The sequence below is a fragment of the Pteropus medius genome, unplaced genomic scaffold (genome assembly GCF_902729225.1).
Source record: "Pteropus medius unplaced genomic scaffold, Ma_sr-lr_union100, whole genome shotgun sequence".
NCBI lineage: Eukaryota > Metazoa > Chordata > Mammalia > Chiroptera > Pteropodidae > Pteropus > Pteropus medius.
Genome location: NW_024350324.1, coordinates 668415 through 692941, shown reverse-complemented (window position 1 = coordinate 692941; position 24527 = coordinate 668415). Strand labels below are relative to the sequence as shown.

The 24527-nt window shown below is 60.5% G+C and overlaps 3 protein-coding genes and 1 long non-coding RNA gene across 17 annotated transcripts in view; 2 read left to right on the top strand and 2 right to left on the bottom strand.

The window, feature by feature from the left end:
* TCF3 (transcription factor 3) overlaps nt 1-2385 on the top strand; it is a 33835-nt gene extending 31450 nt beyond the window's left edge. For 5 of the 10 annotated variants that reach the window (XR_005647851.1, XM_039839105.1, XM_039839103.1 and 2 more), the window contains exons 19-20: nt 1571-1716; nt 1955-2385. Coding sequence is in view for 9 of the 10 variants with exons in the window: in XM_039839105.1 (XP_039695039.1) it covers nt 1571-1713 (143 nt within the window). In the remaining variant the exon portion in view is untranslated. Of the gene's footprint in view, nt 1-1082; nt 1310-1570; nt 1717-1954 lie in introns of those variants that run through there. The other 5 variants (XM_039839108.1, XM_039839109.1, XM_039839110.1 and 2 more) reach the window with 4 other exon arrangements.
* The window catches only part of LOC120583711 (uncharacterized), a 21239-nt gene extending 14097 nt beyond the window's left edge, over nt 1-7142 (bottom strand). For 2 of the 3 annotated variants that reach the window (XM_039839118.1, XM_039839119.1), the window contains exons 1-2: nt 6406-7142; nt 119-409 (exon numbers count right to left, since the gene is read on the bottom strand). In XM_039839118.1, the coding sequence (XP_039695052.1) occupies nt 119-409; nt 6406-6760 (646 nt within the window). In that variant the 5' untranslated portion in view covers nt 6761-7142. Of the gene's footprint in view, nt 1-26; nt 410-6405 lie in introns of all 3 variants that reach the window. The other variant, XM_039839116.1, reaches the window with a different exon arrangement.
* Nucleotides 7143-12798: 5656 nt separating this feature from the next.
* Nucleotides 12799-14681, bottom strand: LOC120583712 (uncharacterized). Its single transcript, XR_005647852.1, has 2 exons — nt 14022-14681; nt 12799-13897 (listed from the first exon to the last, which is right to left on the bottom strand). It is a non-coding gene; the product is annotated as an uncharacterized LOC120583712 (long non-coding RNA).
* Nucleotides 14682-14769: 88 nt separating this feature from the next.
* On the top strand, nt 14770-24133 carry MBD3 (methyl-CpG binding domain protein 3). 3 transcript variants are annotated; one of them, XM_039839113.1, is made up of 6 exons: nt 14770-14912; nt 20115-20274; nt 20756-20893; nt 21470-21560; nt 21854-22031; nt 23321-24133. In XM_039839113.1, the coding sequence occupies exons 1-6, from the start codon at nt 14785-14787 to the stop codon at nt 23511-23513; spliced, it is 888 nt and encodes a 295-aa protein (XP_039695047.1). In that variant the 5' UTR covers nt 14770-14784; the 3' UTR covers nt 23514-24133. The 3 variants fall into 3 exon arrangements, with proteins under 3 accessions (XP_039695047.1, XP_039695049.1, XP_039695048.1); XM_039839115.1 differs by lacking the exon at nt 14770-14912 and adding an exon at nt 15170-15327; XM_039839114.1 differs by lacking the exon at nt 14770-14912 and adding an exon at nt 15184-15423.
* The last annotated feature ends 394 nt before the right edge of the window (nt 24134-24527 follow it).

Sequence of the window (24527 nt, the reverse complement as noted above, 5' to 3'; positions counted from 1 at the left end):
GCACTCAGTGTGCTGTCACGCCGAGTCCCCCGCGTCCGCTCCCCTGCTCTCTGCCTCTCGCACTGTCCCCCCCGCCCCCGGCTGTCTGTCCCTGCTTCCACCGGCAGCCCCTCCTTACCTCGCACTTGCTGCCCAAGCACCGGACGGCAGGAGGCCACCGCAGGCCCTTTAGTCCCACGAAGCCCCCCACGGGGACTTGAGGGGAGAAAGGGCACCGGGAGCATCAGTCTCCGGGCCTGGCTGGCAGTTTGGTCTGCGCGCTTGTCCTGGGCTCCGGGCCCGCAGGCAGGGCGTGGGCCGCACAGGAGCAGGGTGGCCCAGGCAGGGTACAGCGTCTCGGGCACGTGCCGCGGGCTGGCCCTCCCCTGTAGATCGCTGTGGCCGTGCAGAGCAGGCATCCTGATGGCACCTAGAAATGGGCACAGAGCAAGATCACTTTTCCAAAGCCACTTGGCCACATAGGTGTTAGAGCCAGGGCTGGCCACGGAACAGGCAGGCAACGTCTGAGCCGGGCGCATGGCACCCTATAGGTCATTGCTGCCCCCCCGCTGGCATGGAGGCCTGTGGGCAGGGCTCTCGGGGCGGTCAGACCCAGTGGGTGTCTCGGAGGGTGTGAGCCCTCGGCTCCTCATGGGACTGGGTGCCCAGACCACTCCCAGTACGAGATGCCTCCCCAGGCCTTTGCCTGCGGGGTGCACCCCCTGCGCCCCTCCACCCTGGCTGCTCAGGCTGGGAGTGCTCAGCCTCCCAGCCACTCGGACCTGGGGGAGCGCATCGTCTCCCCTCCTTCCTGGCAGGCCCCAGGGCCCATGGGAGGAGCAGGGACGGCTGGAAATTGAGGCCCACCTGCATCCTCGTGAAACGTCCTCGGGGACAGTTCTTTCTCAGTCACGTCCCTTAGACGTGACCATACACATGGTCAGACAGGCACAGCGCCTCGGCCTGCCCCAGGCGCGCAGTCCCGTGGACGTGGCACACGCAGGCACACACAGTCACGGCGGCGCCCTCTGCACAACCCCGGCCCTGCCCCCCACCCCGTCATGCCCACCCGTGACTAACGGAGGCCTGGTGCTGTGACCCAGCAGTACGGAGGAGGTGCTGTCCCTGGAGGAGAAAGACCTGAGGGACCGGGAGAGGCGCATGGCCAATAACGCGCGGGAGCGGGTGCGCGTGCGGGACATTAACGAGGCCTTCCGGGAGCTGGGGCGCATGTGCCAGCTGCACCTGAAGTCGGACAAGGCGCAGACCAAGCTGCTCATCCTGCAGCAGGCCGTGCAGGTGATCCTGGGCCTGGAGCAGCAGGTGCGAGGTAGGCGCCCAGGCCGCGGGTCCCGCCGCCCCCCCCTCCCGCCTGCCGGTGGCGCCTCGCCAGGGCTGCCCACGCCTCCGTCTCCGACGTCCCCGGAATGTCCCGGACGCTCGGCCTGCTCTTGATGACCCCAAGCCCTGCACAGCCTCGGCGAAGGGGTCAAGTAGAGAGATGGAGGTGGCCGCGCCTCTGGTGCTGTGCCACGCTCCCTGCCCCCTCTCTCTGGGGACCCTCTCCCACAGTGCTCTCCCCTTCCCCCAGAGCGTAACCTGAACCCCAAAGCAGCCTGCTTGAAGCGACGGGAAGAAGAGAAGGTGTCAGGCGTGGTCGGAGACCCCCAGTTGGTGCTTTCGGCCACCCACCCGGGCCTGAGTGAGGCCCACAACCCTGCCGGACACCTGTGACAGGTATGCTGCTACGGGACAAGTGACCCAACCTCAGTCTAACTTGGAGCACGCATCCCGGGTGCCTGGGCCGTCCTCGGCCTGGACCAGACGGCCCACACCTCCCACACACTTGTGGTCAGCGTTGATCCGGCACCCACCTCAGGAGGCTCTGAGTGACGGAGCTCTGGGGCGACACCAGGTCCGGGAGCCTCCCGGGGACCCTGCAGTCCCCTCACCAGCCTCACGCCCCCACCCCCAGGTCTCAGCCACCCCCATGCCCTGTGACACCCGATGGATCCTGAAAGTACATCTCGGCCCTGCCACCCAAGCCCTGGCCAGACGGAGCGTGTTTTGTTTTGTTTTTTGGCAAAAACTGGAAAATGAGGAAGAAATACACACTTTGCCAGAGAAGGAAAATAATGCCTTAAATATAAAACGTGAGAGAATTAAAACACACCACTCGTTGGAGACGCTGTGCAAACTGGCTTATTGGGAAGCCACCAGCAAATCGTGCCTATGCTTGATATTTTTTTTAAGGAAAATAAAAACGTTAGTTATAAGAATTTTTTTTTAATGTAGAAGAAAATTAGGATGAAGCCTTTGGTCTCTTTTTTTTTTTTTTTTAGCTTTTTTTGCATATGTTTTGTAAGCAACAAATGTTTTTGTATAAAAGTTTCATGTCTCTTGCTATTTCTGCTGCTGTTTCTAGCTCTGAGCGTTGCATTTCACGATCAGCCACGTCGTTAAAGGTTGTACTGAAAAGGCCCCACGTAAACCCGAGGCCCCCCGCCGGGCCTGGCCGTGGGGCGCAGGGAGGACGGATAGGGGGTTCCTCTGCTTTTTGGCGGTTTTCTTGGTTTGGCATAAAGTGGTGGGTGGGCTTTGCCTGGGAAGGGGACACCCTGGCCCCCTGGGGTGAGGTGTCTGCAGGGAGACCTGACGCTCCCGGTGAAGAGGCCAAGGGGCCCACATTACGCCCCTCCCACGGCCAGCTGGGCCCACAGCCTCTGCCAGGTGTGGGTTCCGTCGGGACCGCTGTCCTCAGGCACGAGGACCGCACAGCTGGAACCCAGTGCCGAGAGTTCTTTAACTTGGGGACCCGAGCCCCTGGGCTGCAGCTCGAGACCAGCTGCACCGAGCAGCCGCCCTGGGCGATGGGCCAAAGGCATGTGCGGGCAGACAGAAGTCCCAGGGGCCCTGAGCCCAGGCTGTGCACCTGCCCCGCTGCAAAGCCAGGAGGGTGGGCCTCATGGCCCACTCTGGTCACACGTCACGAGGGGCACCAGCTCGTCCCAGGCCATGCGGGGCTCTCCCAGATTAGACATCTGGGTCCTTTAACCCCCTGCAGTTCCCAGGGGAAGGATGGCCGGTCACCCTACATGTCACGCAGGTGCAGGGTGATCCCTGCTGGGGTCTCGGTTTCCCTTTACAGCATATTCCCCCATACAGGCCTTAAGGACTCCCAGGCCAGCTGCCCGAACCCCAGCATCTCGGGCATCTTCTGCCCATGGCCCCCATCCTCACTCCCAGGACACTGGGGCCACCTGACCCTCTGTGGCCGGAGCTCCCTGAGGTGAGGAGCTTGGCAGAACCCCACGGCAAAGCAGGCGGGGCACCTGGGCTTGGGGCCAGGGCTACCTTCCGACCCCTGATGTCACCTGGGTCCTCCCCTGAGACACCTCAGGAGAGCAAGGAGTCACTGGCTGACAGGAGACTCCACCTGGTGACTCCTCCGGTCTGCTTTGGGTCTTGTCGCTTGGGGAACCTGCCTCACTTTCCCTCTTACTTTGCTTTTGGTCTTGCCTATAGGTCCAGATAGGGCCCGAGAACGTTCAGGTTTAGCGTCTAAGTCACACATGAGTACGTAAAGGTCAGCCCAGAGCGGAATGAGCAGCGGGGGCCACAGTTAGTGGGGGACTGTGCCGAGTGCCTCGAGGTAATTGGTTTAAAAACTTTTTTAAGGGGAATTTTATACAAATATCCACATAACTGGCTGGATTCTTGGAATTTTTTAAACAACCCCCTTGTGAAGTCAAAGCTGAGACCTGTCCTGTGCTGAACAGCACTGTAGCAGTAAATGTGACATTTTATGACGGTGCTCAGCTGTCCCCGGATCTCGGGCTGTGTGCTTACGCATGAACGAACGGGTAGGAAGGTGGCAGTCCACTCAGGCCCCGGCCGTGGACACAGAGCAGCCTCCCCGGCTTCCAGGATGCCACCCAGCCAGGGTCAGAGAACCTGCTGGGCCCGCCAGAGCAGCCTTGTCACCCGCAGACCAGGGAAGGAAGGCACAAGCCAGACTAAGAGGGGGAGACTCCCCCACTCCATGGTGGCTGTCCTCAAAGGCCACGCCGTGCCACAGCCCTGAAAGAGATGCCACATCCACCATCAGCGCTCCATGGGGACACTGCAGGTGTGGTCCCACACCACTGCAGCGAAGTAAGCCGTAACCTTGCTGGTGCCGGGTCTGGCCTTCAGTTTGTAAAAAATGCGACATCTGCGAAGCTCAGGAAGGTGAGGTCGGCTTCCACCAGCCAGGTGGGCCTCGAAGCGATGACAGGTGTCCTTAGAGAGGCACAGGAAGAGGCCACGTGGTGATGGAGGCAGGGGCTGGGGTGATGTGGCCACAGGCCAGGGACGCTGGACCGCCCAGAAGCTCGGAGAGGCGGGAGGGACCCTCGGAGCCTTGAGAGGGAGCACGGCCCCGCCACACCGTGGTCTCAAAGACGCGTGGGCCCAGAACCAGGACGGTATAGGTTCTGTCGTGTGAAGCCAGCCAGCGTGGACCCCTATGGGAAACGAATAGCGTGCGTCTCCTTTCAAAGGATAAAACATCCAGATGCGACAGGACTCTCAGAAGGGGCTGGTGGGAACACGGACGGGTGCACCTGCTTCAGAAAACAGCGGCACGACACCTGCAACTGGCGTGCTGTCCGACGTCGGTTGTACCTGGGTTGAAAGGAAGAGTCTGGCAGCTTCGACAATTAAAACACACACTCCCTTGTGAGCCGATGCTCCACCCCGAGGCCGACACCCAGCGGGGATGAAGACACGTCACAAACAGCTTGGGCACGCTCGCTCGAACCGCTCCATTCCCATGGAAAAACCTGGAAACAACTGAAAGTCCTTCAACAGGCGAGTAAACAGGTTCACACGCTGCACGGAACGCCACTCGGCAACAGAGGGAACAGCCCGCGGACGGGCGCGCAAGCCGGATGACAGAATGGCCACGCTCCCTGGGAGAGCCAGGGGCCGAGGATGCACGACGTGATTCCTTCTGTGGAAGCCTCTGGAAGCTGCAGACTACTAATAGCAGAGAGCAGAAGAGTGGCTGCCGGAGCCAGGAGGGCGGCAGGTGTGCCACAGCACGCGGTGATGGCGTCGCCGGCATGCCCATGTCCAGCACCAAGATGGGTGTCTTAAATGTGTACGTTTTTTATGTCAAATATACCTCAGTAAATTTGTAGAAATTTTAAAAGAATCCATCGACACGAGAGCCACACACAGCACAGCGTGTCCGTCCACACGGGGGAGTGTCACTCGGCCATGAAAAGCAGGGGAGGCGCTGACACTTGCCACGGCGTGGACAGACGCCGAACACACGGCACTCAGTGAGAGAAGCTGGACACGGTGTGTGATTCCATTAATGTGAAACATCCAGAACAGGGACATCCACAGGGAGAGTGGGTGAGTGGTCAGAGGCTGGAGAGGGAGTGGGGGTGACTGCTAAGGGGGACGGGGTGCCTTTTAGGAGAGATGAAAGTGTCCTGGGAGTAGATAGAGGTGCTGGTTGCACAACCTCGTGAATGCACCAAGTAGCACTGAACTGTACACTGTAAAATGGTTAGTCGTGTGCTACGTGAATTTCACACCAATAATACAGGACAAGGACTTCGGTTTCCCCTGAGGGGCTAACAGGAACCCACAGGGAACACAGGAGGCCAGACCTGCCGTCCAGCATCTCTGGTTACAGAATCCCGGTGGTTCTCATTTGGGGTCCCCTCCTCCCCCAGTTTCAGCCTGTGTGCTCACGTGGGAGGGGCTGACTGCTGCTTCCACAGTAGGCCAACAAGAACCAGCCCTGGGACGTTTCTAGCGATAATTGGGAATGAGGTACCCCCTTCCTGTAAGGGTCCTGTGAATGTCAATGCAGTTTCCCCGCGACACGGAGGAAAGATGAGCTGAAAGACGGAGCGGTCTGAAATGACACTGCTAGGTTCCTGGATCCAGCCATGCCTGAAGCTGTCCAAGGTGCAGGGAAACGTCCTTCTCTCTCATGCCGTTTCTGTTGCGTGCCTCTTGGAGCGGAAAGCCCTGCGCACAGGTGCATCTGGCAGCGGGAGCGGTGGAGGCGGGGCCTGCGGGAGCACGGGACCCAGGACCTGCAGCCTAGGCATCCGTGGCCATCTCTGCTCCTGTTCACGGGAAGCTTTACTCTGTCCCTCTCGATCTTCAGAACGGCCCCACGTCCCACTTTATGTTTCCATCAAGTGCAGAGGCTTTTTCCGGTCCTGATACTAAACTCAGAAACTCCAGGGGCCACTGGAAAGACCGAGAAACCAACCAGATCACTACACACTCCTGCCGGCTCCCGCCCTCAGTCCGAGGCCAGGGGCAGGTGGAAACCTGCGGCCCCCGAGGGTCGAGGGCGCTGGGAACGGATCCCAGGCGGCGGGGCCGGGCGGCAAGCCCACGGCGTCTGGAGCTTACCTCCAGGCCTGCTGCATCCGACGCCGGGGCCCGAGCGGGTCTGGGGATGGCGCGCCGCTATCGGGGACCCGGGTGTCCTCGGGGCCGACCCGGCTCCCACCGCTGCCGGAAGTTGGAAGCACCGCGCTCTCGACGGGAAACGTGCCGAAAATGTCCCATAACAAGACAACCCGCGAGAAGCAAACAGGCTCGGGGAAGCGCTGCCCTCTGGCCTGGGCTCCACGGACAGCGAGTCTGTGACGGACAGCGCGAGTCCTCCCGAAGAGGGTTCAGAGCTCGGCCTGCCGCTCTGCGCGACCCTGGACAAGGCGTCCCCCCGTCTGGCCTCAGTTTCACCGACTGTAAATGAGGTCATCGCACGTAGTGTGGACGCCAGCCAAACGACGCGGGCCGCACTTACTCGCCCGGGGCGGCACAGCTAGGGGCGGAGACCGAGCGGGCGAGCCCTGATCACGTGAGCACAAAGTCCCGCCCTCCAGTCACCGCCCACTCGCCCGCGCCTACTTCCTCCGGCCCTCCCCGGAAGTCACTGTTAAGGTCTTCCGGGTCTGCGCGCGCAGCGGCCCCCGGCCCGGACACCGCGAGGTTGGTCGGCCCGGGGCGGGGCCTCTCTGCGCGCCTGCGCAGTGCGTCCGGGCCGGGCGTAACTAGGGTCACCCTGAGCTGGGGACGGCGCCGTGATGCTGACCAGGTTCCTGGGCCCGCGCTACCGCCAACTGGCCAAGAACTGGTGAGGACGCAGCCCCGACCTCCGCTCCCCGCGGTCCGCGCCGCCGCTGCGTGGCCCTATCAGTGCGCGCAGCACCGCCCCTAGACCCAGACCCCGGATCGTGTCGGACCGCAGATGGGGATACTGAGGCGCAAAGAGGCGAAGCGCTCTGTCCCGGGCGCACATACGTGGCGTGCTCCCTGCCCCGTGGCCGAGCCTCTCTGAGCCCCAATTTCTCCACCTGCACCTGGGGACCGTGACAGTGCCTACCAGAAAGGCACCCACCCTGTCCCCGCCCAGCACCCTCGACTCAGCTCTTGGGGCCTGAAAACTGATCCTGTTCGTTCCTGGCTTTGCTTTTGTTTGGCTTTTGAAATGATCTTGAACGGGGAGCTTAAATGCAGTGGCTGCACCTGTTCCTGCCCCCCACGTGGCAGCAGGATCGGGGCGACCTCGGTAAGGGCTTGCCTGGTCCTCACGACGCGAGACACTAAGAAAGCAGGGCCTGCACTTGGCAGTCGCGTCCCCGAGCTCGGGCAGGGAGAGGGGTGGGGGATGGCTGTGGCAGGGACCTTCAGGTAAACACTGGTGGTGTTGATTAACAGCTGGGGCGACCTGGGCCCTGGACGGTGAGAACCACCTGCGCCCACGCAGTCCCTACCGCTGGGGGCTCGGACTTCCCGCAGCTCAGCTGGTCCATTCTCATCTGGACTTGGTCAGAGCAGCGACAGCCTCATCCAGGCTTTCAGTCAGTAAGCACTTACTGAGCACCCACTGTGTGCTCACACCTAGTACTGTTGGGTGCCAGAGACAGTGATAAATGGAACCTTTGTAGCTGATGTTCTAGTCAGTGGACAAGAAGAAGTAAAGAAGCGAGACGAGACTGTCCTCAGGGCAGTGACCTGCCTTCTCTGTGCCTCGGTCTCAACAGAACAGAGATCCTGATACTCAGGCCTGCTTCAGCCTTCGAGGGGCCCGCAAGTCGCTATAAATTGTGCACAGGGTGCCTGCATGCAAACATTAGCTATTACGGTGGTTTCAAGCTTGGTGGTTTTAGCAGCAAATTCCTCAAAACCTTAACAGATGCCTGTATGAAAGCAGATGGGAGTGGAGTCACTTCAGGGTCCCCTGCCGGGAGGATGAGCCCCCAGCAGGGCCTGACCCCCGGTGTCCTTGCAGGATTCCCACGGCGGGCACATGGGGTGCCGTGGGCGCCGTAGGGCTGGTGTGGGCCACCGATTGGCGGCTGATTCTGGACTGGGTGCCCTACATCAACGGCAAGTTTAAGAATGATAGCTAATCTGCCCCTCACGGGCCCCCACTGGTGAGTTTCAGCGACTGTGGCGGAAACCCCGTGATTCCCACCAGCAGAGGGGTGAGCGTCCAGGGCTGGGAGGCTCACCGGGACTGTTCACCCTGGAGTGGGTACTGCCCCTGGTGCTCGATCCTGGAGGCCGGCCGTGCGCCCTGCTTGCCATCTCAATCTGCCCAGCCCTGGGTGGGACAGAGGGATGCCCAGTTTAGAGACGGGGACAGTGGAGGCTGGTCCACAGCATGGATGGCTTTGAGCAGTCATCACTCCCAGACTCTTCCATTTGTCCCCAGCGTGCCCGTCTTTGTGCTCCCCACATGACAGACTGCATGTGATTTTACCTGTCCCACAGATGGGGACCCGAGCCCCGGCTGCGGCGTCTGACCCTGCTCCCTCCCCACCTGAGCAAGGCCTTCCGCTCATGCTGCCTCGTCCCCCCTCCAGGTGACTGGCGGTGCCACCTGCTTCCTCATCAGTGCCTGCTACGTGTGGAATGGCCCAAGCCATTCCTCGGACCTCGGAGCCTCACAGTGAGGCTCGGGACTCTGTACGGCATCTCCAAAAACGACTTTGATGTGTGAGCGCACACAGCATTAAACTTCGCTCTGAAACCTGCCCCACCCAGACGTGGTGATGCTGGCGACGTGGTTACTTGGCGGCTAGGGGGACCTGGCAGTCCCTTCCACTCCAAAATTTTGCAAATCTAGGAGTTTCCCAGTAGCTGGCAGAAATTGATTATTTAAGATGGATAATAGCTGCAGAGTTTGTTTATTGCTATCTTAAGAAAGTACCCCATGAAAAACATTACTTTCAGTTTCCGTGGGTGAGAATTTGGGAGTGATTGTGTGGGCGGTCCTGGCTCCAGGTTCGTTAGGAGGCTGTAGCCAAGCCTCTGGGTGGGAGCGGTGGCTGCTGCTCTACTGGGGCTGAGGACCCCCTTCTCGATGGTGTCCTTGTGTGGTTGCTGGTGGCAGGCCTCCCTGTGACCTGCACAGCAGTGCTTGAGCAGCCCCTGGCTCTACCCGGCCCAGCAAGTTGTCCCAGAGAGCAGGCAGGAGCCACCTGTCCTGTATGACCCACCTGAGAAGGCTCACTCCATCACTCTGTTCTCTTGCCACACGCTCCACTCGCGAGGACCACATCCCCGCGTCCAGCCCACGCCCACGGGGTCGGGAACGAGGCTGGGTTTGGAAAGGGGAGATCGGAACTTAGAGCTGTGTCAAACCATCACATGAGGGGCACAGAACCAGCAAGGATGCGACGCGGTCCGTTCTCTCCCTGGTGCCCCTGCCCAGTTCTCTCCAGCTCTTGCCAAGTTCTCGAAAATTCTAGAAACGTTCCATGCCGATATAAGCACATTTGTGAAAACAGGTGTCATATTAGTCTGCTCGGGCTCCAGTAACAAAACAGCACAGACCGGGTGGCCTAAACAACAGAATTTGGGTATTGAACGTATTTTGAATTTTCTCAGGGCCTAGAGGCTGGAAGTCTGAGACCAAGGAGCCGGCAGGGTTGGTTTCTGGCGAGGACTCCCACCTCGATGTCACACAGCCCTGAGAGGAAGAGGACTGGGCATTTTGGTGTCTCCTCACAAGGACACTGATCCCACGGGATCAGGGCCCCACCCACCGGCCTCAAGGCCTGCACACCCTCAGGCTCCATCTCCAGCCGCAGCCACGCTAGGGGTGGGGGCTTCACAAGTTTCAGGGGGCAGGTACTCAGCGCCCAACAGCACTATGATTTTAACACGGGTGCTGGCATTTGCTACGCACTGTTCTGCACTTTTTTTGACCTAAGGCTTATCTCCTGGAGGCCGGGCCACTGCAGAAAACGCCGCGTCCTCACTTTTGTAAAACAGCTGTAAAACAGCTGCCTAGTACCGACACTTATTAACTAGTCGGTTATCCAGGAAAGTTCATTTCCTGTCACTTGCCATTCTAACAGCCATGGAGTGATGTTCTTTCAGACATAGGAAAGTGGCAAATTGTGACATAAACGAGTTAACAATTTCTAACTCATGCAGTTAGGTGAGCGAGGCTGTGCTGAGCATAAGGAAACGTGCCCCGATTCCCATGTTTTTATGTATTTTTGTGATGGTTAATGGCTTTAATGAAAATAATGGCTAAGCATCATGGCAGAGAGCACCCCTTGGCTTCTCCCCTAAATGTTACAAGCCCGACAGCTGTCACTCAAAGGACCCTACTCGGCACACAAACACGTCTGAGATCTGAGCAGGGGACCTCTGAGATGGCGCACAGAACGAGCAGGGGAGGCGGGATGGGGAAGGACAGACGGGCCATAGACGCGGTCTGGTGCCGGGCGGCCCCACTGGCCCAGTGGCACTGCAGGAGTCAGGCGGCAGGCCGGGGGCAGGAGGGGCAGAAGCCACATTCCAGGGTGGCCGGTTCCCAGTGTGGCTAAACCCAGTGACAGGGCGGAAACGCTGCACGGCTGGGTGGCAGCCGCGGACTAGGGGGCCCCTGCTACCAGCAAGGAAGCAAAGAGCAGACTGGCGACCTCCCCACCACCACCGCGGCCGATCCAGGGAGGGGGCGCCCGGGAGGGGCAGCGGAGACGCAGGGGACAGCGCGGCTGGCGACCACTGGCTACAAGGAGGCAGCACCGGTCAGTCGCCCCACGGCACCACGGGGGTGGAGCCCTGAGACCTGGACATGGGGGGCGGGGACGCCCACCACCTCGGGGAACATGGGGCGCTTTCCACGACGGGCCACACCGTCCCCCCAATCCATCCTGCAGGTGCGCCTAGGGCAAGTGAGAAACCGCGCTCTAGCACCACCTGCTGGAAGCAAAAGAGACGTCTGCTTATCAACCTGCGAGACCATAGCGCAAACCAGCGCCTAACAGGTGTCAGGTGCGCGGAGAGAGAAACACCCATCGGGCACCGGGAATAACCGAGGCCACCCCACTCCCTGACTTCCCCGCGGACTACAAAGCCACCACGGTCACAACAGCATGGCACTGGCAGAAAAACACACGAGACCAAGGGGGCAGCACTGAGAGCCCAGAAAGAAACCCACTCACACGGGCGACTAATTTTCAACAAAGGAGCCAAAAACATACAACCGGGAAACTCTTCAAAAAATGATTCTGGGAAAACTGGACAGCCACACTCAAGAGTGAAACTAGCCTGCCATCTGATTAAAGACTTAAATGTAAGACCTGAAATGACAAAACACATAGAAGAAAACACTGGCACTGAACTTATCGTCCTTGGTCTCAGGTGAGTTTTGGTGAACTTGACCCCCAAAGCGAGAGAAATGAAAAACAAACAAATGGAAGTACGTCAAACTAGAAGCTGCACCGCCAGAGGAACACTCAGCAGAGCAAAATGGCAACCAGCTGAATGGGAGAGAGATTTGCAAACGATATTTCTGATAAGGGGCTGATATCCAAAACATATAAATGACTCGTACAACTCAATAGCGACAAAACAAACGGTCCTATTAAAACACGAGCAGAAGACCTGAACACTTTCCAAGGAAGACATACAGATGGCCCCGTTATGTGAAAAGGTGCTCGACCTCACTAGCTATCAGGGAAATGCAAATCGACACCACAAAGAGCCGCCACCTCACCCATCAGAATGGCTGCTATCAACAAAAATAAGTGTTGCACAGGTCGTGGGGAAGAAACCGCATGCGCTGTTGGTGGGAGTGTAAACTGCTGTAGCCATTGTGGAAAACAGTATGGAAGGTCTTCAAAAAACTAAAGGTAGAACTACCTCATGACCCAGTAATCCCTCTTCTGGATACCTACCCCACAATTTGAAAACATTCGTAAAGGTACATGCACCCTGATATTCATTGCAGCATTATTCACAACAGCCAGGACATGGAAACAACCGAAGTGCCCTTCCATAGATGACGCGATGAAGTAGTTCACGTGTGCAATGGAATATCACTTAGCCATGAGAGAAGATGAAATCCTGCCATTTGTGACACCATGGCTGGGTCTTGAGTGTATCATGCTGGTGAAATAAGTCAGAAAAGGACAGGAGCCATGCGATTTCACTCACATGTGGGACATAAGACAAAAATGAAGAAACAAATTCACAGATACAGACAACAGAATGGTGGTTACCAGAGGAGAAGAGGGTGGGCGGAGCAAGAGAGGGTGAAGGGGTCAGATAGGAGGAGACAGAAGGGGCCTAACCGGGCCTTGGGTGGCTGGCATGCCATGGACCACACAGGTGCCATGTGACAGAGTCATACAGCTGAAGTTCACATGTTGTCAACCGACGGTACACGATAAATTGAATTTTCAGAAATCTAGAAGTGGACACATATTTAAAAAATAAAATAGATATGAGTTTGCCTCTGCGAAAACCAGAAAAGTGAAATTCTAATAAATCCAAGTTTTGGTACAAATAGTATATTTAAGTTAAATTATTAATTTACAATAAGAAATACAATTCTTTTTCGATATCGTAATACTTTTTCAACCACTTTAATGATCGGGGGTAAAAGTTAACCATTTAAAGAACAACGTAAAAACATATATAAAGGGCACATTTCTCACTGTCTTGGTCTCCGAAGTGGCCTCATACAGCACTGTTCAATCCTGTATTTACTTAGAATTCTGACATTTTGTTCACAAGTTTTTTGCATTCGTTTTGAATTGTTACAATATTGCATTAGACACCATTCCTTCTAATGACTGAGGTATTTGACACCCTCTAAATTTGTGCCCTGGGAAAGTGCCTCCTTAGCCTCGTTTTAGCTTGCAGGGTCCTTGGCAGTCCCTGAGGACATTTGTGGGTGTCACACTGGGGGCGCTCCTGCCATCGAGTGGATGAGGCCAGGGATGCTGCTCATCACCCCACAGTGCTCACGACGGCCTCCCACCGTGTGACCTGCCTGATGTCACCAGTGCCTAGGGGGGAGCACTCTGCCATAGAAAGTCTATTCTAAAGGTTCCTCATATGACACCTCTGGTTTAAATTCTCTTTTTCCACTTGCGGAGATTGGCCAAAGGGGGGTGTCTGCTTGGGGAATGAGCCAGCCGGCCTGAGAGGAGGTGCGAGGAGGGCACCGCCGAAGAGGACAAGTGGACAGCCCCGTCCCTCCCTCCTGAGGTCAGGTGCCAGCACATAGGGCCTCTGGACCAGCCCCTCGAGGGACGATCCCAGGGCACCGGCGTGGGCCAGGTTCTCTGAGGAGCAGGTGAGGGCCCAGGGTAGGATTCCTGACAAGGTGGGGGCGCACAGGGTGTGTATTTGACAGCGGTCCCTGAGGTCAAAATCTTGTGCCCCAACACCATGCACCCATCACGGTGGTTATTATCAAAAACAAAAACGAAACCCAGAAAATAACAAGTGTTGGCAAGGATGTGTTGAGACTAGAACCCTCACACGCGGGTGGCACTGTGCAACGAGGCAGCAGCTGTGGACAGGATGGCGGTTCCCAGCAACTCCGCTTCTGGAATTTCACATCTGCATACGCCCCAAAGCACTGCAAGCAGGAAGTAGGGGTGATTCTGGGACCCCCAACACAGGGGGATTAGTATTTTCTTCGTCTTCAGGTGGTTTCACTACTTATAATGAATGTGTACATCCTTGCAGCCATAAGCCCTTACGTGAGAAATCGTCTGCACGCGGGAAAATCCACCAAATGCTTAGAAGCGTCGCCCTCCACGGAGGCCGGGTTCAGCCTGAACTCTGCAGGCAGGAGCCGAAGGCTTCGAGCCAGGTCTGTCACCCTGAGACCGCCCTTTCAACGTGCCCGCTTGGCCACTTTGCCCTTCATTCTGTGTGGGAGCAGCCCTGCTCACCCGAGGCAGCTTGGGGCTCTGCAGCTGCCCCATAGGGAGCCCAGGAGGGAAGGGCCATAAGGAATCCTGAGCGACAGACACTGGCATGCACCTGGGTTTCCCGCCCAGGATCTGCCTCCAACCCGAGCATAAATCATGGCCCCCGGGCTAGGAAGACACCTGCGGGGAAGAACCAGGTGTGCAGATCACCCCTCTGCTTCCTGGGTGGTCTTCCACCGCACCCTCCCCACTCACCCAGAGTGGGCCGTTAGGAGGTCCAGCCTGCTCCTGGCGCCAGCCACAGCTCTGTCCACTCAAGCAACAATCTTAAGCATCTGCCCTGGGGGAGTAATGCAGCCAGGGGAGGGACTGAGGGGGAAGCGCCACCTGGATCCTCTGGCTGGGGATGGGAACGGGTTACGGGGGCAGGGGACTCGGGGGAGCGAGAGGTTCCATAAGAAGGTCCTGGACCCCCAGGAGCGACAGATGGTGGCTGGGCGAAGGTGGGGGCGAGAGAGGAGCGTATTCCCGGAGGCGTCAGCAAAGCGTTAGGTGGGACTTGGAGTTTGCGGGGGCGTGGTCACCGACAATGGCCCCGGATGTGGACGCCAGTGAAGAAGCTGGACGCCGGGAGACAAGATGGGCGGCGGGACAGAAGGCCGGCACTGGACGAGCATCCCAGGATCCAGGCGGAGAGATGGAGACAGATGACAGCAGGCAGGTGCCGCAGGTCGCTCGCGGTGACCTGGGCGCAGGCGCGCGGCGGCGAAGGCGCGCGCCCCGCAGGCCCCGCCTCCACCCCGCGTGCTGATTGGCGCCGCCGCGGCGGGGTGGGCCCGGGCTGCGCGGGGCTGGGCTTCCGCGGCGCCTGCGCAGCACGCGGCCCCGCGCGCGGGCGGGTGGGCGGAGCGGGCCCCCCGAGCGGGGGCTGGCGAGCGCGGGGAGGGGGCTGAGAGGGCGGCAAAGCCGGCGCGCGCCCGGCTGGGGGTGGAGGGCGGGGGCCTGCGGGCCAGAACAGCCACGGCAAGTGGCGGCGGCGGCGGCGACGGAGGAGCTGAGGTGCCGGCGGAGACCGGGGGTCCGGGCGGAGGCGGCGGCGGGCCGAGGAGCCGGTCGCGATGGAGCGGAAGAGGTGGGAGTGTCCGGCGCTCCCGCAGGGCTGGGAGAGGGAAGAAGTGCCCAGAAGGTCGGGGCTGTCGGCCGGCCACAGGGATGTCTTTTACTATAGGTGAATGAACGTGCCGGCCGGGTAGGGCCTCAACGGGCGCCTCCCAGCGGCCTCTGCGGCGGCCTGGGCGCCCCTACCCGGGCCGCGGCCTGGGCCCCGCGCGTGCGCCGTGCGTGCGTGCGTACCGGCGCGCTGCGGGCGCTCGGCCCAGTGCGCGTGCGTGCCCGCGCGCGGCGGCCCCTCGCCCCAGTGCGCTTGCGTGCGCGGCGGGGCCCCGGCCCAGTGCGCGTGCGCCCCCAGCGCGGCCGCATGGCGCGCGGACCGGCCCCAGGCGGTCGGGCAGCGGCCTTTGTTCTGCGGCCGCGGCGAATCTGCGGGCGGGTCAGGGAGCGCCCGGCGCGGGCCAGACGCCGCTGGGAGGCGGGGGTGGGGGCTGGGCTGTCCCTTTGATCCGCGTGGCGCGCTGTTAGGGCAGGGTGCTTCCTGAAGCGGGTGGCGACCCGGGGTTTCGGGGAGCAGGGTTTCCTCTGGTGACCGCGGAAAGCGTGCCTAGGAATTCAGGCTCCTGAGCCTTTTCCCAGGAATGCCGAGCTCGAGGCTGCTTGTTTATGAAGTGCGGCCATCCCCGTCTGTGGGCATGTTCCGGGGGCGCCAGCCCCCGTAGGTCATGTCCCCTCCTTTCGCAGAGACGCGGAACGGGAGATTTCTGTGAGCCCCGCGTGCACTGGCTTCCGTTGCCGTTATTGGTGGTCTGAGGCTTTTCAGAATTATCCCCCAAATTGTAAGGAGAAACTGCTCTCGGCCTGGGAAAGGCGGCCGGAACCGCCTCCGTGGAATAAACAATTAGCGGGAGAGCCGCGACCTAGTCCCGACCGCGGACCGCCGGCTGTTTGCCGCCGCCTCTTTCTTTTTCCCAGACTGCTGGTGGATGCTTTTCTTTTTGAGCCAGCTCGGATGGCTTCCTCCTCTCTGCTTCAGGTCCCCGGTGAAACACGGCGCAGGATACCTGTCTGCCACTCGTAGAGAGCCAGCGGGTGCTGGGGATATGCTGCCGTTGGGGGGGCCTAGAAATTGGCTCCGGGGACGGGGGCGCAGGAAAGACAGGACCGACGCCCCATCCTCCAGCTCTTGGGGCCCCCCCACGAGCTTTAGCTAGCCCCGTTTTGAGAGAGTGAGTGAGGAAAAGGATGGTAACCCACCCAGGACAAGCTGAGGCTTTGGTTTCCGAAAAGTGCAGGGGAACTGTGGACCCCCAAACGTGGGCCGCGATTGGCTGGATCTAGTAACTTAAGCATTGACACAGTGGCAACTGCCAGCAGCATTTCCTAGGGACGCGTGCGTTTCCTTTCTCTGCTACGTACTACTGTGACATCACTCCCTCGCTGGCTCTTTAGAAAGACTAAGTCCTTGTAGTTCTGTCCTCCTGGGCCAGCCGGGAGCCCTCAGGCTGGTACTGCCTGCCTCATTTAACTCCAGGCATGCTCCGTGCCGCTTCCTTATAGGTTCAAAGGCCGAGGGAGGTTTCTGCCTCTGCTCCGTTGTTAATTTAACGAACACCTCTGCAGCACCACCTCTGCAGCACCGGCTGGGTTCTGGCCCCGTTCAGCCGGGAGTGAGACCCTGGCTCTCCCCTCCTGGGTGACAGTTGAAGCATCCATCGTCACTCTGTTATGCTGTAATTACTGGTGGGTGACACGCTGAGAAGTGCAGAGATCTGATTGAAGCTGGAGCAGGTCAGGAAGGGTGTCTGAGGAGGTGGGGGGAGCAGCCCGGGCAGCAGCCTGGAGAGGCAGAGAGCTGGCTGCAGCTCAGCTGAACAAGGCCGCCATGGCTGGAGCGCCCTGAGGCTGTCATCACGCCACTTCTAGTACCTACCTTGCCAGGAGTCTCTCAGGCCCCACCCTGTCCCCTGGTGCAAACTTGGGGTTCTGGAGGTGGGGGAAAGCTCCAGACCAGGGCTGGACAGGCGCGAGTTCCAGTTTCCCACAGCTTCACGGAGTCGAGGGCCTGAGAGGGGAGAGGAGTGGGGCCAGGGGTCTGCTGCCACTCCTAGGTTTCTGCCCTGAATGACCCACCAGGTGTCACCCTCCCCGTGGTGGCAGGTCTGGGGGATGTGTGGTATGAGACTGGAGTTTCCTAGAATTTGAGTTCCTGGCCTTCCCACCCCCTGAAGCCCCCTGCTGAACCAGGCGACAGGGCAGGAGTGCAGGAGACTGTCCTGTTCTCAGTGCGAGGGGAGGCCGCTGAGTCCCCAGGCCTGGCCACCGCCCTGCCTCGGGGCTCAGAAGCCTCTGTTCCCTGGTCCAGAAAGTGAAATGGTAGGGAGCGGGTGTGTTCTTTGTGGAATCTCCGTGCAGGATAGGTGGAGTGACCCCACAGGCAGTGCCAGGGGCTCGCTCCCCTATTCTACTGCCTTGATGACCTGGCCGAACCCTGTTCCCCGCGTCAGCGAAGACTGAGGCAGGGCGGGGCGGGGGGGGGTCATCTGCTCGCCGTCCAGTGTGTTCTTTGTGAAAACAGTCTCGCTGCTTGATGTTTTCTATCTGTGAGGAAACTGAGGACTTGGGGGAGGTGAGTATCCTGACCTAAGGAGCGATGCTTTGGGGCGTGCAAAATAGAGGACTTTTCCAGAAGGTCTTATTTTAGAAGTAGAAAGACCCTTAGGAAAAGCACTCGAAGGGGCTTAGCGTGTCGGTCCGCTTCTCCAGGCAGCAGGCCGGGGTCAGTGTGACAGTTGTGCCTTCCTGTTTGGGCCTCACTGGGCAATGCAGGTCACAAGCCCCCCCTCTGGGCGTGGTGTGGGTGCCGCTCACAGGTCCAGGCCCTCTCATGGCAGCCCTGTCCACAGATGAGCCATGCACATGGCGGAACGGTGGGGGCTGAGGCTAAGTTTCTGTCCTGCATCATTCCCTTGGGCCCTGGGTGTCACCTCCTGTCCCCATGGCCAGCCAGACCCCATGCTCCAGAGAAGGGCCGCCGTGTGAATGTCAGGGATGGCTTCCTGTGTCAGTACAGATCTGCAAAGCCTTTTTTGAAAATTGAGATGTAATTAACGTGCCACACGATTCGCCCTTTAAAAGTGCACAATTCTGCCGTTTTTAGTACATTCACAACACTGTGCAACCGCCACCACTCTCTAGTTCCAGAACTTTCTCATCACCCCAAAACGGGGCCCTGTGCCTGTTAGCGTCTCTCCCCGTTCCCTTCCTGAGCCCCTGGCACCCGTGCTTCTATTGAGACAGGATGCACGTAGCACCCACGTCACCCACTTACAGCGTGCAGTGTTGAGTGGTCTGGGCAAATTCACAGATGCACGGCTACCAACACAGTCAACTTGAGGACATCTTCATCACCCCGAAAAGAGCCGCAGCCCTTTGCCTATCACTGCCCCCACGCCCGCCCTAAGCCCCTGCCGATCCGCCTCTGTGTCCCCCTGTTCCCGTTTGTTTGCAAAGGCAGGATAGTAAGCAGAGTGGGGGGGTCCCTCTCCACTCCCTGTGGCCATATCTGAGGCCCGAGTGGGCCAGGGTCTCTGCTGCCCTGGGCACGGGGCTAGTGTCACATTGGCCAGTGGGGAGCGCACCAGGAGTGGGGCCTCCAGAAGCGCCTCAGAACTCGAGGCAGGTGGGGCTCCGTACCGGGCACCCTGTCTCAGTGGATGTGCCAGGTGCGGGAAAGACCACAGGGTCCAGTGATGACCTTGCCCGGTAAGAGGCCCTGGTGGGGCTGCCTGTGCCCAGTGTGCCACTGGCCGTGTGTCCCTGCAGAAGCGGATCTTCTTGTGGCTGTAGCAGGTCCCACACTGTGGCCTGGGACGTAGGAGGGGGCAGCGTGCGCTTGCTCGGATGAGGGGCTCTTCCTAAAGGTTTCAGAAAGAACCCCGAGCCCGCCAGCCGCCCCCTCTGTGCCCCTGCCCAGCCCCTCACACCCACTCGCCCACTTCCTGTCTGCGGATGTGCCTGTTCTGGACACGTCATGTAAATGGAGTGACATGCTGCGTGACCTCATGCATCTGGCGTCTTACTGAGTGTCGTGTGTTCACAGTCCGTCCACGTCATGGCGAGTGTCAGCGCCGCCTCCCACTTTTTATGGCTGAGTGACGCTGCCCCGTGTGGACAGGCCACGTTCGTCCGTTGGTGGGCACTTGGGTCGTGTCCCCCCTCTGGGCTGTCATGACTGACACTGTTGGGAACTTTGGGAACGTGCGGGTTCACGCTGACACGCTTTCGTGTGTCGGAGCTCCTCGAGGGTGGGGTCGCTGCTCCATGCCCTGGAGAAGCGTCATGAGCTCACGTGGCGGGCTGGTGCTGCGGGCGGGCCCTGTGCTGTGCAGTGGCCCTGTGGTGTCGCTGTGCCCTAGGGAGCTGAGCAGGATGCAGAGCTTCCTAGCTAGGTCCCGATGGTGCCTGCTTCCCAGTTTTGTCACACTGGGGTGGCCGTTTGGGGTCCTGGCCTGAATCTTAATGAGGTTTTACTGCCAAGCCCCCCAGGAGACCCTGGTCCCTGACGCTGCAGCCGCAAGGAGGCTGCCGTTAGGTCTCGTCCCTCAAACACCTGCTATCTTTGGGCGTTTTCTCAAGAACAGGGTCTACTTTTGTTTCTGGAATGTCCCAGAAACGTCAGCCAGGCCCCCAGGCCTGGGCCCCCTCTCTAGGTCCCTGCGCGTTCATCCCCACTCTCTGGCCCCTGTGGGGGGGTGGCGGGCGGGGGGGCAACACGTGGGGCGGCCGCTGAGCCCTCTCTGCCCGCAGCCCGAGCGGGAAGAAGGTCCGGAGCAAGCCCCAGCTGGCGCGCTACCTGGGCGGCTCCATGGACCTGAGCGCCTTCGACTTCCGCACGGGCAAGATGCTGCTGAGCAAGGCGCACAAGAGCCGGCAGCGCGTGCGCTACGACTCCTCCAACCAGGTCAAGGTGAGCCACCGGCGGGCATGCGGGGGTCGGGGCAGCCCCGCCGAGGCTGGGAGGAGGGCAGCGCAGTCGCGGTTGCTGGTCCTGCTGTTGAAGTCGTGCGGTTCGCTGGGGGACGTTTGGAAGGCACAGAGACGCAGAAAGATGAGGCACCATCCGTCACTTTGTCCTTGGGGTGGCCCCGGCACGGTCTTCGGCTGTTTCTGGGGTGCCCGTCACACCGTCCCGCTCAGCACGTTGCTTTCAACAGCTGAGAGTCCACAGGGGTGCCCAGTGGCACTGTGCCCCCGATGGACACGGGTTCAGCAGTGTCCCTGAGCCCGCGCCACGTGGAAAACAAGGTGCAGAAGATGAGGACAGGGCAGGAGATAGGCAGGGCCTGGGCCTAGCCTTGCCTCCAAGTCCACGGCGCCATGGCCCTGGTGGCGACGGGCACAGGAGCTGGGCTCTGGGCGGCCTGGGTGCAGCGTGCGTGTCTCCACAGGGCAAGCCTGACTTGAACACGGCCCTCCCCGTCAGGCAGACGGCCTCCATCTTCAAGCAGCCGGTGACCAAGATCACCAACCATCCCAGCAACAAGGTCAAGAGCGACCCCCAGAAGGCTGTGGAGCAGCCCCGGCAGGTGAGCGTGCAGGCCCCACTCCGAGCCCTCTGTCACCCCAGTTTGTCTACTCTTTAGAGGCGGTGGGTCCCTCTATCTGAGTGCCATGGTTGGGCATGGTCGCCCCAGAACCGAGTTCTCTGGGGAGCAGAGTCGCTCCTGCCTGCTGACAGGTGGGCAGCTGGGGTGCTGGGCCGCTGCGTTCTTGAGCAGGTGGTTGTGACTTGCGGGGTTGTCTCCAGGAAGCGCGCGTGTGTGGCTTTATAACCCGCTCTTCAAACATTGGACACGCGGTGTGTCCAGGGGTGTTTTCGGATGCTCACTGAGCAGCAGGTGTGCCAGACAGCGGCTTTTCAGGGACTGTGACTCGTCGGTATGGACGACGTGTCTGATATCCTGGGTTTCCATCCTGCCCAGAATCGGGGTTCGTGTTTCTCTGCCCTGGGAGGGTGGGCACAGCCCTCCACTGTGTCCTAAGTGGGGGCGCCAGTAGCCCCAGCCGGTGTGAGGGTCAGGTTGCGCAGGTGGCTCCGACCGTCCTAGCTGCTCCGGGTCGCCTGCCATGGGCCTCATGTTTGTCTGTCTGGCTGGCGGCAGCTCTTCTGGGAGAAGAAGCTGAGTGGCCTGAACGCCTTTGACATCGCTGAGGAGCTCGTGAAGACCATGGACCTCCCCAAGGGCCTGCAAGGTAACCCCGGCCCCAGGGCGGGTGGGGGGAGCCCCCGCCTGTGCTCCAGACCCCAGACAGCCCCTCGGAGAAGCAGAGCACAGCTGGGGGCGCGGTGGGGACTGGACCAATAGGACGCGTGTTCTGAGGGCCCGGGTTGCAGCCTCGCTTCTTCACCGTGAACACGGCGGGCGGTGCTACTTTTCTGTCGTGCAAGCGGTCGCCTACCTGTGAGAGGGTTTCAGGGACAAAACGCAGGGCTGAGAGACAAAGGCTGGTACGTGGTGGTGACCGCGCCTCCTGCTCCCCGCCAGGCGTGGGGCCCGGCTGCACTGACGAGACCCTGCTGTCGGCCATCGCCAGCGCCCTGCACACCAGCACCATGCCCATCACCGGGCAGCTCTCGGCCGCCGTGGAGAAGAACCCCGGGGTCTGGCTGAACACGGCCCAGCCGCTCTGCAAGGCCTTCATGGTGACCGACGAGGACATCAGGTAGCCACCATCCCCGCCCCCTCACTCATGGCCAGTGTGTCTCCGAGCCTTGGGGGTGTGAAGCCTTAGAGGCACCGCTGAGGGGTCTGGTACCAGCCGTGGCTGGGGACAGGGGCAGGGGTTCTGGAGCATGGCGGGAACGGGAAGCGCGATGGGTGAGAGGTGGCGTCCAGGAGGAGGTAGACTCAGCGTGGAGGCGTCCTGGCAAAGTGCTGGTGCAAACTGGCACTGAACAGAAAACGTCTAGAAGGTCCGAAGGGTGCGTGTGCTCGCTGAGACCCAGGACCGGTGTGCGGCTGCAGGCAAGAGAGCCGGCTCCCTGGGAACCCTCAGGGGACTGGGGACAGCAGCTGCAGCCGCTGGTGCCCGGGGTCGGGGCGTGGTGGTGTTTTCTGTCGGGAACCAGGTGGGCACAAGAGGAACTCTGCCCCATGGGAGACGAAGCCACGGAACTAAGATGCCCCGGCTCCTCCCGCGGACAGGGCAGGGCGGAGCGGAGAGTGTAGGGGAGGACCCTGCCCGGCAGCACTCGGTGGCTCTGTGAAGCTGAGCAGAACGTCCAGGAACAGAAGTTGCCGCAGTGAAGGACTCGGGCCGCGGGTCAGGCGTGGGGTTTGGTCCCACCAGGAGAGGGCATGAGTGGCCGGCCAAGCAGATGAGGCTGAGCGGGTGGGAGGATGCAACGATGACAGGATGGGACCAGGCCAGCATTCACCAGACCGGGCGACAGACACACGTTGGAGTCGTGAAGACGCAGAGCTCCAGATGTGGGAGGCTGAGCAGCCGCGGGAGGGAGGCGGGTGGGTGCACGGGCCAGGCTCTGGCAGCTGCGGGGCCACGGTAACAGAGGCCCAAAGGCAGCAAGCCAGCCCCGCCAGAGTGCCTGACTTGCAAGGCTTGTCATTCGTGAGACGAGTGATAACTCTGGCTAGAAACAGTGGACCAGACTCAAATTGTGAACCCCACTGAGGCGATACATACCCGAAGAGCCACAGGCGCACAGACCAGAGGCGGTGGGCAGACAGGTGACCACCATGCTGGGTGGGGGAGCAGCTGGCCAGCGCAGCGGGGTCGACATCTGTCTGAGCACTGGGCACCTGGCCCCCGCCTGACCGAGTGGGTGCAGCTCCTGGGAGGCTGAGCATGGCTGCTTGCCCGAGAAGGGAGTAAGGGCTCAGACCCTAAAAGTGACCAGCCCACGTGTGCGTGCGCACCCCTTCCTCCTGGCTTCGCGCCCCGGTCTTCCAGAGGCAGGGACGTGCCCTGCCAGCGCGTCCGTGTGTCCCCAGGAAGCAGGAGGAGCTGGTGCAGCAGGTCCGCAAGCGGCTGGAGGAGGCGCTGATGGCCGACATGCTGGCCCACGTGGAGGAGCTGGCCCGGGACGGCGAGGCGCCACTGGACAAGCCAGGTGCCGATGAAGATGACGAGGACGATGACGAGGATGAGGAGCCCGACCAGGACGCAGACATGGAGCACATCTAGCGGGGTGGGCACGCTCGGCCACAGGGCACTGACCGCGGGGGGCAGCCCTGGAATCCTGGGGACTTGCTCTGCGCCGAGTGGTGGCTGTGCTGGGAGCTCCTGTGTCCCCGGAGGGGCCTGGGTGGCCTGGCCACATTGGGGCACTAATGCCCCGTCTTCCGTGAGGCCCGTGTGGGGACTGGGCGTGGGGTGGGGAAGGTGCCCCTCGCCCTTCCCAGGCGTGTCTCCTCCCCTAGGCCTTGGGGACACCTTGTGGGCATGGCTGGAGGATGGCCCCCCACGTTTGCTCTTCTCCGAAGGGCCCATTGCTACTGGGCTGGGCTGGGCTGGCCGGGCCCCTGGACTTGGCTGTCACCACCTGAGCTCCTCGTATGGCAGCCTGCGGGGTCCCCGTGGGCCAGAGAATCGTTCTTGAAGCATCTTGCCTCCCAGTCTGCAAGTGAGGGACTGGCCATCAGCCTGTCACCCTCCAGAGGGGGAGTGTGGGGCTGTGCTCCACATGCCCACCCGGCCGGGCGAAGCCGTGATGCTTGGAGCGTGTCCTTTGGCACGCGCCACAACCTAGACGTTTTCAATAAATCGGTGGTACACCCGGGGCTGGATGTCCCATACCTGCTTGACATTTTGTGTTTGCTGCACGTGGACGTGAACTCTGGCCTTCGAGTCCAAAAGCCTCACTGTGTGCAGTCTGGCGGGCTCTGCCTGGGGGTCGGTGACGGAGGAGGACGAGGACGACTGTTCACGGCCTGACCAGAGCTGGCACTGGGGCCTAGGCTTTTCTGTCCCAAAGTGCATTGTATGGCTGAGCACTTCCAAGGGCAGGACACCAGGGACAGTGGCCTCTCGGGGGATGGAGGTTGTCAGAACCCTGTTGCCCTCAGTCCCCTGTAGCGGTGCTTTGGGCAGGGGGCACAACCCTGTCCCTGTTGTGCCCTAGCTAGCAGCCTGTGACTGTTGGCAAGGACCCAGGTTGCTGAGTTCTTTGGACACCTGGGTGGTCAGGCTGCAGGTGGG